Source organism: Arachis hypogaea, chromosome 18, assembly GCF_003086295.3.
Source record: "Arachis hypogaea cultivar Tifrunner chromosome 18, arahy.Tifrunner.gnm2.J5K5, whole genome shotgun sequence".
Taxonomy (NCBI): Eukaryota; Viridiplantae; Streptophyta; class Magnoliopsida; order Fabales; family Fabaceae; genus Arachis; species Arachis hypogaea.
This window is the reverse complement of record NC_092053.1, coordinates 132253311-132265527: the sequence shown is the minus strand read 5'-3', so window position 1 is coordinate 132265527 and position 12217 is coordinate 132253311. Positions and strand designations below refer to the sequence as shown.

General features: G+C 27.0%; 1 protein-coding gene across 9 annotated transcripts; it reads left to right on the top strand.

Moving 5' to 3' along the window:
* Nucleotides 1-2744, top strand: LOC112772560 (uncharacterized). 9 transcript variants are annotated; one of them, XR_003187566.3, is made up of 7 exons: nucleotides 1-430; nucleotides 567-657; nucleotides 971-1056; nucleotides 1194-1255; nucleotides 1551-1636; nucleotides 2130-2237; nucleotides 2370-2744. XR_003187566.3 is itself a non-coding variant. In XM_072224582.1 (7 exons), exons 2-7 carry the CDS (start codon nucleotides 577-579, stop codon nucleotides 2488-2490), a joined length of 600 nt encoding a protein of 199 aa, XP_072080683.1. In that variant the 5' UTR covers nucleotides 1-430; nucleotides 567-576; the 3' UTR covers nucleotides 2491-2744. The 9 variants fall into 9 exon arrangements, 6 of the variants coding, with proteins under 6 accessions (XP_072080683.1, XP_025673314.1, XP_072080686.1 ...); XR_011876099.1 differs by having other exon boundaries at nucleotides 1194-1258; nucleotides 1554-1636; XM_072224582.1 differs by having other exon boundaries at nucleotides 1194-1258; nucleotides 1554-1636; nucleotides 2074-2237.
* The last annotated feature ends 9473 nt before the right edge of the window (nucleotides 2745-12217 follow it).

Genomic DNA, 12217 nt, shown 5'->3' with positions numbered 1-12217 from the left:
AAAGACGCAGATCCAAATTTTTTTTGTAGCAAAAAAAATTATTTCAATAGCTTATCTAAATACTTTCTATAATTATTTGTAGAAAAGGGAAAACGGTGAGTGGTTAGTAGTTACAACGGCAAAACGAATCGTTTTGTATTTTCAGAGTGAGAAGTAGCGAAGCGAACAAAACAGAGTCTACACTGTATACTGTATGAAGTTTCCACCACCACCATCGCCATCTTCTTCTTCCACCATCACCTTGAAATTAGGGTTTTGCAGAGCTTAATTCTTCACTAACAATGCATTCGAGATCTAATATTTCGATTTTCTGAAATTCCAATTTTTCACTCATCACAATATCGCAATTGCTCCACTGCACTTTCGCCAACTGCCGAAATTGACCGAATTGGGCGATAACTTAATCCTTGATTGCTTCCCATTCTTATTTGTAGGTTTGATTTTTGATTTCGCGGTCTATTTGAGCTTAGATCTCGTCCAAACTTATGATTTTTTTTATTGCTCTGTTTCTGATTTTGATTATAATATCGTCGTGTAATGCTTTTGAGTTCTTGCCATTCTTGCAGGGATTGTATAATGGCAACCACTGCTTGTTTCATCATTGTTAGCAGAAATGATATTCCTATTTATGAAGCTGAAGTTGGAGTAGCTGCTAAAGTATGATTCTTTCCTCTCCTTTTTTTTATGCTAAAGTTTAAGAATGTATTTATTTATTTTTATGGTTAGAATCTAGATATTTGTCATTCAGACTATAGAAGTGGTTATTCATATGATTCAAGAGGTTCATTGATGGTTGAAAATGTTATGGAGGAGTTTAATTTACATAATAATTTGTTTTAATGAATTAATGTACAGGCTTATTTGAATAATTGAATCTCTTGCATTACTTGGTTTGTGTCATTTTGGAAAGAAGGGAATATCGTTCTTCCAAAATATTCATCGTTTGTGATCCTGTGTTACTCTATGACAGAGAGAGGATGCTGCTCAGCTGCATCAGTTTATCCTGCATGCTGCTCTCGATATTGTTCAGGACCTAGCGTGGACTACTAGCGCTATGTGAGTTACAAGTTGATACAGAATTCCATTTTAAATAAGAAAATTTGATCTTATGATTATCCTTTTTTGGTTGTGCACTGCTTTTATTTGTAATGTTCTTTTACTCAGCAGCTTATTTCTTAACATTCTTGATATAGGTACTTGAAATCGGTAGACAGGTTTAATGATCTGGTGGTCTCAGTATATGTCACAGCTGGTCATATCCTTTATTGAGAAGTATTTTATATTTGAGATAAAAACTATATTGCTCCTCTGATAACAAAAAAATTGTTGTTCTTTTATTTTCATATGATGAAGTACTGAGGAATTTAACTTTTAGAACTAACCATTTTCCTAGTGTGTATAGCTATACATTCTCTCTACCCTGAACTCCCTTGCCTAGGGGAACAAAATGGAAGAGCCAATGCACAATAGTGAAGAACTTTATAAACTTAATTGCACAAACTCTTTAAAGAATTTATGTTTTCTCTAATATTTTCCTTGACGCATCATACATACCCGTTTTATGTTGCTTCATGACTCTCGTAATGATGATGGCATTAAGAGCTTCTTTCAAGAGGTGCACGAACTTTACATAAAGGTAATCTACTTTTTCTTGTCACACTAGGCTATACCTTAATTCATAAAATCTTTCCTTGTTTTATTTGTTAATTAGTTTGATAATGTCAAAATCCTCTCAGTCATGTTCTTATTCTGTGAAAATTGCATCTCTCGAAATGTGAACATGAAACAGTTTTTGTTCTTGTTATGAATAAAAGAGTAAAAGTTACATTTGTATTAAATTGGTGAAACTCAACATAAATCATTGCAGATTTTTTCACAATAAAAGAATAAACTTATTGTTGCCATTTTTCTTTCTGGATTTATTGATGTTTTTTCCAATCAGTGTTTCAATATTTCATTGCAATAGACCCTATACTCTTATTTCCTTTACATACTTTGTAAATTACTTTGCATTAAAAGAGTGGATTTTCATAGATGTTTGCCAAATTTCATTTCTACCTTTCTCTAGTACAGGTGCTTTGTGCAGGAATCAGCATCCTGATAAATAAGTTTAGTTGTTTGGTTTTCAGCCAGAGAAATTATTCTTATACCCATTGTTCCTGGGATACTAAGTCGACGCACTCCCCTTCAACATTGGATTGGATGTGGATGTTGCTGTGGTGTCTAAGGAAGAATGGGTACTGATAACACAGCTGAACTTGGAAGTTGCTATCCTTTTGATTCAATGTTGAAGATGAATATGCTGATATTTGATATTTTTTCCCCTCGAAACTAAACTCGTCATATTTTATGGATTATCGAAATTGCAGACACTTCTTAATCCCCTGTACTTGCCTGGCTCCCGGATCACATCATCACATTTTGACACGAAAGTCCGAGCTCTTGCCCGAAAATATTTGTAGAGTCCACCAGCTAGCTCATAAGCATTGAGTCTGGATCTGACCCCTACCTTGTTCAATTCTCTTTGTTATCCCCTACAAGATTTGGCACAAAGGTTACATTTGGTGTTTGCCTGAAATGTTTGTGTACACAAGTCATTAGCGAAGATGGCTATGTTTGTTGACAAAAGCTGTTGGATTGCTAGTGCTACCATTTGTAATACATACTAATCAATCTTGTACTTTATGATCGAATATTTGTTTTTAAGTGGTAAAGTATTATATTTTGTTACATTGATTTCAAAATTATTGTCTATTTTAGATGAATATTAAGTTGTTTTTTAATTATGTTTCAAATTAAACTTTTTTTTCTTCTTTCTCCTCCTCTGATGCTTGGTTTTTTCTCCCCTTGTTTCTCTTTTTTTTTTTTTCCTGTTACATAGCTGTTTTTTTTTTTTTGGGATTTTTCTTCTTTGTCAGTTTCTTTCTTTCTTTCCTTCCTCTCTTCTTTTTCTTTCTTATATTTTTCATCTCCTTTTTTTTTCTCAACATGTTCTTCTTCTTTCTTCATTTTTTCCTAACTTTATCTTAATTATCTCATTTTCTCCCTAAAATTATAAAAAAGTAAAGGTTAACTTTAAAATTAAATTTACAAATTATTTACATGTATTACCAATTAAAAATTATCTAGTATGAATAATTTTGAACTATTTTTAACTTATTGTATAAATAACATTTCAATTAAATAATTAAACGTAACTGTAAATTGAATTGAGCTAATCCAATATAGATTAATCTTTTCTAATGTAAAAAAAAAATAAAGTAAAATAATAAATATCTAATTATCTTTAAATCAAAATAATAAAACTCACATTATAAAAATTATAAACTCGATAGTTATTTAAGACTCAATTCTTCTCATGTTATCAAATTTTTTTTTTAGGAAATCTTTTTCCATCACATATATTCCAAATCTAAAAGTTAAATTTTAATAAAGATTTTTAGAAGGTCAGCTAATTTTGACAAATAATTAATTAGTGTTAAGATATAATTATTTATATATTTTTATTTATTAATTTAAATTTTTTAAAAAATAATTTTATAATATAATATTAAAATTTTGATGACTTAAAGATCTAAAGTTTAATCTTTATTGATTTCAAAAAAAATTCAGCATAAAGCATTAGAATTATTTATAACCATTTATATATTCCATCGAATCCGGTATCAAATTTTTTATTCTCTATTCGTTTTTGGCTTTTTGCACACATAATTTGTGTATACAGATGACGAAATATTATACACCTGAATAATTATATTCCGCATTCTTTACATCTTCATATTAAAACAAATTACATACTAATTAACGAAGCGTTTAATTAAGAAAATAATTTTTCAGAATAACAGTACAATAAAAATGAACCGTCAATCAATAATAATAACAATAAATGGTATATATATATATATATTTCCATGCCCAAGATTCTTGCAAGGAAATTAGAATTATTAGTTAGTTTAATGGTAAATAATAAAACTTAATATGTCAAAAACATTTTTTATTAGAGAAAATTCCACTCCCCTTCTCTACGAGATGTTAAAATGACACTCCCCTCCCCTCTATTTTATAAATATACATTTTCCTCCCTTCTAACTTTTAAAAAACCTTCTCTTTAATCCATTTTAAACTTGTTGTGTTAACTAATGTTAACTTTATCTATTTTTTTAAAAAAAAATATTTTTCAAAAAAATACCCATTAGCAAAAATTTTATTTTTTATCATTAAATTTTGCTTACCAAAATATCCTTTAATAAATTATTCTTTTATTGATAAAATTATATTTTAAAAAAATTTAATAATTATATTATTTTTTTTCTAAAATAGCTTTCAATAATTTTTTAATTATTAAATTATAATTTTACCAAAATTTTCGTTAATAATTTTTTTATATTTTACTATTAATTTTTTGATATCTATATATATTATTTTAACATTAAATAAAAAATTTTAGTAAGATTATTTTTTAGTATTAATATATATTAATTGTTATACATATTAACAGTGATAAGATTTTTTTATTTAATGTTAAATTAATATATATTGATATTAAAAAATTAATAGTAAATATAAAAATAATTATTAACAAAAATTTTAGTAAAATCACAATTTAATAATTAAAAAATTATTGAAAGGAAAAAAATAATTTAAGTATTAATTATTTTAAAAATATTTTAGTAAAAATACAATTTAATCAATAAAAGAATAATTTATTAAATGATATTTTAGTAAGCAAATTTAATGATAAAAAATAAAATTTTTGTTAATGGATATTTTTTCAAAAAATAATTTATTTTTTCTTAAAAAATAGATAAAATTAACATTATTTAACACAAAACATTTAAAATAGATTAAAGAGGAAGTTTTTTAAAAGTTAGAAGGAAGGAGAATATACATTTATAAAATAGAGGGAAGGAGAATGTCATTTTAGTATCTCGCAGTAGAGGAGAGTAGAATTTTCTCTTTTTATTAAATATACCTCACATATTAATAAAAAATAAAATTTTTGCACAAATACATGCGCTAATTAGAGTATACATAAACATGGCAAATGAGAAAGGGGACGTTAGCATGTCAAACTACAAGACCTCCATAGTTGCCAAACGTGCGCTACTAGTCAACTCTATTGTTTATCTCTAATTAGTACTATCATCATAACAAGAGGATTAACAAAAGACTCTAGGGCTGCATCTAATTAAGTCATCAATAATAAATTGTGAAAGAGTAGAAAATGGATATATATATATATATATATAGAGGATTACTAGGGCCAGCAATTTTTGTGATTTGTAGCCATCAAATAGTCATCAAGATGGTTTTAATAATGTGAGATTGGTATAAAATTTCATCCAATGGCTCACTCTTCTTTGTTGGTTACGTATTGGCTAGAATTTAACAAAGTTGCTGACCTCCTAGACTTTTCTATATATATATATATATATATATATATATATATATATTTGCTAATCATGTTTTAGTTTTTACAAAATTATTATGTATACATTAAAATTAATTATACATGTGTGTTGTTTATGTTAGAAGGAGAAGAGATTAGAGAAAATGATGTGTTTGCTATATATCTAATTATCTACTATATATACACCATTAATATACAATATAATGTACAATCTGTTTATAGGTGTTAAATAAATAAAAATATATCAAAAAGATAATTGTCTAATGAATTCAAAATTTAAATACATATACAAATATCAATTTAACTAATATTTGAATATTATTCAAATAAATTTATATATATTTAATGTATATTTTATATTTTATATTTTAATATGTATAATTTCAAATGGTTGATTCAGTGAACGATTTTAAGCTTGTGTATTTATATAGTTATAGTTTTTAATATATTTATTTTTTAAGAGAAATTGATAGAGAAAACTTCAAAACTCAATAGGTATCCGTAGTTGTTTCTCTTATAAAAAGATTTAAATAAGTGTTGCCTGCCCTCACTAATAAAATCCACAATGAAATAATATGATAAGAGTGGTAGTATATCATAATTTAAGGTGCTTTTGTTTCGGAGTATTTTTTTAAAAATTAAAAATTAGTTTCTATATATTTGTTTAAATTTTGTGCACTGTTTTTATCTCTGCTAATTGAGAAGATCTTTTTTGAGTAATATTATACATTTAAATTTTTTTATAAACTAAGTTTAACAAAATTAAATAATAAAATTTAGAATAATATTAGTCATATTAATTTTTGTTATGTTAGACCAATTTAATTAGACTTTGTTAATAAAAAGATTTAGATGTATAGCATTATTTTTTTTTTTCGTTATTATATCTTTGCTTAAAAAAAGTCGTTGAGATTTACAATTAAAAATGATAATTTTAAAATTGAAAATAAATATAAATAGTCGATCACCTTATTAGAACATGTTCCTAACCACATAATTATATAAGAAGTAATAACAGCTATAACATTAAGCATATAACTTAAAAAACTATGCCCACCATATATAAGAATGTTGATCAGTTTTTATTATTAAATGCTACATATGATAAAGTATAGCAAGTATATATTAACTAGTAATGAAAACAAAGTCCTATTTTGTAGAATGTGCAATGAACTAATAAAATAGGAAGAATATCAAAAAGTAAATGTATTAGGAAGTGGTTAATGAGTTATAGTTCAAATGGCATAGTCTACTAAAAATATTAACTAGATTCATTTTGTTTTTTTTCTTTCATTTTTTTCTCTTTCTTATCTTTTTTTTTTATAAAAATATATTTTTAATTTTATATTGAATAAAAAGAGTTTATTTTCCCTAATTAAGTGGGTAAATTAATAAAATACTATCAGAACATTAGTAATTAGAGCCAATCAAATGAACGACAAACAAAATTGAAGTAAAAACACATATGTATATGTTATCGTCTTTTTATAATTTTACTAGAATGTCAAGTTAGATTTTAATCAAAAATATTATTTGTAAATTAAAATTAGTCACCAAATAAATAGAGAAAGTTTAGGGATCAATATTTTTATTAAAATTTAGCTAGTACTTAATCATAAAAAGAAAAGTGAATAATTTTATATTATTGGATAAAATCTCACACCATTAAAAACACTAATAATAACTAATTGATAGTTACAAATTACAAAACTTACTAGCTCCCTAACACTCCTCAATTAACTATTATATATACATATATAATTTAATTTATTTTTAATATATATTTTATATTTTAATATTTATTCTATTTTAATAGCTAATTTTAGTATATATATATATATATATATAGATGAACTTAATTTAAAATAATTTATATAAATAAATTATTTAAAGATTAAATTTACACAAATACAATTTTTTGAAATAATTTACACTCATATTCTAAATAGTTTACCTGATTGAAGAATTACACGTTATTCGCGATAGACTGTAATAAATTACGTGTAAATCTTAAATCGTAGTAAGGTGGATTGCTCCTTATCTCCTCATCACTATCCACAATCATATCGACAGGTTCTTCATTCGAATCATCCTCTCACAATATATTTTCAACTCGATCCGGTTCACCGTCAACTACAAAATCAAGAATCATGCGAGGAGAACTAGTCATCCTAACTACAAAAGATGGAGATGCAACCAACGGACAAGCCGATGCAACTACGGGCATCAAACGATCAACTAGAAGCATCCCAACACAGTCGATTGAGGATTTAGAGCTGATGTCCCAGAAATGTCGACACCATCCTTCAACTTCGCATACAACTCGTGTATTCTCACTTTCGAAAAACTTTTCCGATAATAAAACAGAACATGCAGATCTTCGTCGGACGCTATCACAAACGTATTATACTTGTTCACACTATTTGACACAAGTGTAATAGGGATTCTGTAAAATAACTTTTTCACCTACTTGATCCATACACCCCGAACTTCTGCAGTATAATGATTTTTAATTAGATCTGACAAGATATTCGATGACTGGATAAAGACACTCAGGAATTTTCTATCAGTAAACTTTACACCCTCTCTTTTGCTTTTTTAAATTTTTCCAGAACAATGCATTAAAACTAAGAAACTCTCCTCATTAGACATTGTGAATTTGATACTCTACTTTACAATTATCTTCAACTGATATAGATAATGAATTCACATGTTCATAATCCGCTATAGATTACAGCAGATTATGCTTCACCACTCCTTCATAAATTGTGACAGGGTATAGTGATTTATTCCTTATGTTTTAGTGATAATTCGTGATAAAGTATAATAGATTATGCTTGTGTGTGTTTTAAACGTAATCTGTAATAGCCTGTAACGGATTACGTGTAATTCTTAAATCGTGATAGGATATCGCAGTTTACATAAAGTTCATTTAAAACATTAATGTAACCTATTTTAAAAAATTGTATTTGCATAAATTCTTAACCAAAATGATTTATTTATGTAAATTGTCTTTTAATTTATACGTTGAACTGGCTTGTAAATTTAAAGGTATTTAACACATAAAATCACTTTGCTTTAAAATGTTTATAGACATAAACCTAGATGATGAAAGGGTCGGAGTAAATATAAAAATTAATGAAGAATTAGAGAAACATTTACATAGGGCTATAGAAAATATTTCAGTTATAGTTTTCTACCATATGTCATCATGGTTTATATTTTGTTATCACATTGACAAGGATTTATGATTATTTTTTTAGGCAGTTTAAACATTATTCACCGACAAAAATGTGAGCACAAAAGCAAATATATGACACTAATAACGCGTTTTTACTTTTTATAATAATCCAGAAATATATATTGCTAAATATGGATGAAAGAACAAATAAATCAAAGTATAAAGAAATTAAAAAGACATGTTAGAGCAAGTTAGTGATTGACTTTGATAAGCTGTTTCACACTTTGGAGTTTGGAGTGCCCGAAGAGAAATAATAACACTCTTGAATCTTGATACATATGCTACATACTAAGTACTAATTAATAAAACTGATTCTTCAAGACGTGCGTATGCCATCACCAACCCTCTCTAATAACCTTGACTCTGGAAAATGTGAACTACTTTCTTTTATGGAAGCCACATCAAGTTGATGAAAACTAATAAGAAGGCAGTGTATTAATGAATTAACAAATAATTGTTATAAGTCAACAAGGTATTGGATGCTTGCATTGCACTATATAAAGGGTTGCAATCCTCACTATATGCCAAGCAACAAAAATAAACCCTAAATATAATAGTTTTGTAGTAAGGGAAACAGGACTAATAAATTAGGGTTTAACACTTAATAAGAGTTAGTTGTTATGGGAACCTCAATGGCATGGAGGCACTTGCCTCCGCTAATTTATGCATTAGCATTTTGCTTAATTACTATCAATGTTGCTGCTGATGATGATCAGAGTCCTTATTATGGAGGCCACAACTCTCCCTACCACCCAGCTCCACAGGCGGCGCCACCCGCACACGAACATGAACATGAACCTCACCCACCCTATATATATAAATCTCCGCCTCCTCCATCTTCATACATTTACAAGTCTCCACCACCACCTTCTCCATCGCCACCTCCTCCATATTATTATAAGTCTCCTCCTCCACCTTCTCCTTCTCCACCACCTCCATATATCAACAAATCTCCTCCTCCTCCCTCTCCCTCTCCATCTCCTCCCTAATGCAATGTGACTAGAATTCTGTTTCATTCTTTGCATATGATCATAAGATCTCAGTTAAGTTCACGAACTTGTGAAACCAAAGTTTAGTTTGACAACAATATTATGATAATTAATAACCTAAGGATAAATTAAAAAAATGCAAATTTATTTTACTTTATATTTTTACAAACAATGCAAGCAGCAAAAGCTGAATCCCTCTAGTTTGGGTGGGGCGAGTTCGAAAGAGAAAATAAAATGAACGTTGAAGACACTTGCGCCCGCTATCATGGCAAATATTTATGAGGAGTGATAGGGGCAGCAATTTTTAGTATTTGTAGCCATCAAATAGCCATCAATGATAATTTTAATGGTGTGAGATTGGTGTGAGATTTCATTCAATGGCTCTTTTTTCCTTGCTGGTTACATGTGCCAGAATTTGGAAAAGTTGCTGCCCCTAGACTTTTCCAATATTTATTTGAAAAGAGAAAGTGGAGGAGTCCCGCACTTTATTAAAATTTGGCCAACACTTAATCAGTAAAAAAAATGAGTAATCTTATACTAATAAATGAAATCTCACACCATTAAAAATACCAATAATAATTAATTAATAATTACAAATCATAAAATTTACTGTCCCTAACATTTTTTATTTAAAAAAATAAAAAAGTCAAACATATAATGTCAATAAAAAAAATTTAAAGTCAACATTTTTATTAAAATTTGAGTAATATTTAATCATAAAAAAATAAATTATTCTATATCATTAAATATTATCTCACATTAAAAATATTGATAATGACTAACTAATAACTATATATTACAAATTCTGCTGCTTCTTAATCCTCCTCGTGCTTACAAGATAATAATTTTTACTTGTTAATGATACAAGATAATGTGAAAAAGCTTTATCTGGTAAAGTGATAATCATCATGTTATAAATACTGTTTCTGAATATATAATAAATTCAGAAAATTCTGCGAAATTAACTAATAGTTTCTGTCAAAAAAAAAAAAAAAAACTAATAGTTAGCTCGCAAACACCTTACATAATACTAGCTATATCCTTATACAATAATTTTATATCAAGGAGGTATTCAAGTCAAATTCCACTATTTTATCCATCTATATTTATAATTGATGTTTCAATAAAGCTATTAACCGGAGAAACAAAACGGGCCTCCAACATATATATATAACAAATTAAATAGTTAGCAAATAGTTGAGTTATTGTTATTTCCTCATTTTAGAGAAATGATGTTAATATTATTCTTTATTCATGTTTTTTTAATAGCTTTTTTAACACCTTTTAAATGGAACCATATATTTATTAAAAATATAATTATTTATCTTATTTTTTTATTAATTTAAATTTTTAAAAAGAGTAATTTTATGATATAATTTAAAGTTATATGACCAAAAAATTTAAAATTCTGATTCTTGTTGAATCCAAAAAAAAAAAATATAAGACTAACAAAAAGAAAGGCCTATATATATATATATATCAAACAAATTTAAAATAGATACTTATTTAAAAATATGTATTAAAAATATAACCATTTATATTGTTACTTTTTATTAGTTTAAGTTTTTAGGAGGAATAATTTCATGACAACGCTCTATCCATACTACAAGAAATTATTATAATAGCAACTTTAAAATTAGTAACTAATAGAAATTGATTTAGTGACCGATATAAGATTTTTAGGACAAAAAAAAAAAATTGGTGGCTAAATTTCATTCGGCGACTAATTTTAACGACTTACAAAATCAATCACTAATAGCAACCAATTTGGTAACCAATAGGTCTTTCTTATGACCAGAACAAAAATTAATCGCTAAAATCAATCACTATTTTTTAATTTAGCGACCGAATTAATAACCAAAACAAAAATTTAGTCTTTAAAACTGTGGATCACAAAATCAATTGTTATTTATTAATTCAATTCTTTAATTAATTATATCCTTTATTTTAAGAATTTAGTATTATTTAAATAAATTATATAAATATCCACTTTTACTATACTGATTATTTAAAAAATAAAAAAATATTTATTTTTTATTTTTTATTTTTTATTTTTTTAGTACACCACCATTATCACATCACACGTACGGATTGCTCTCAAACTCTTTCTCTTTCAACTAGGGGTGGCAAGCGGGGAAGTCCGCCCCGCCCCGTCAGAAGCCCGCCCCGCCCCGCCTAGTGAGGCGGTCCCATAATCCTAGCCCGCCCCGCCTAACGGCGGGCTGGCGGGCCGGCGGGCTAAGCCCGCTAAATAACCTCTTTTTTTTAATTTTAACTATTAAATAATATATATAAAGGCATAAAAAAATCTCTCCTATTTTTTACTTTTAACTATTATAATTTCTAAAAGTATAAACAAATTATAATTTTTATATTCACAAACATTAAAGTCTTTGTAATTATAAATATCTAATAAATATAATTATAAACCAAGTTTTCATCCAAAACATAATTATAAATATTGTTTCAAAGCAAAATAAACATAATCCAAAACATAATTATAAATATTGTCTCTAAAATAAAATAAATATAATCCAAAATACTCAATTTTCATCTTCATTGTCTTGTAAGTTGGGT

Bases quoted from the DNA above. Each gene is read 5' to 3' on its own strand.
- LOC112772560 (XM_072224582.1), top strand. From the start codon at position 577: ATGGCAACCACTGCTTGTTTCATCATTGTTAGCAGAAATGATATTCCT. The intron at 1,259-1,553 runs TCCTTTATTGAG...GCATCATACATA, and splicing joins ATATGTCACAGCTGGTCATA to CCCGTTTTATGTTGCTTCAT. The intron at 2,238-2,369 runs GTACTGATAACA...TCGAAATTGCAG, and splicing joins TGGTGTCTAAGGAAGAATGG to ACACTTCTTAATCCCCTGTA.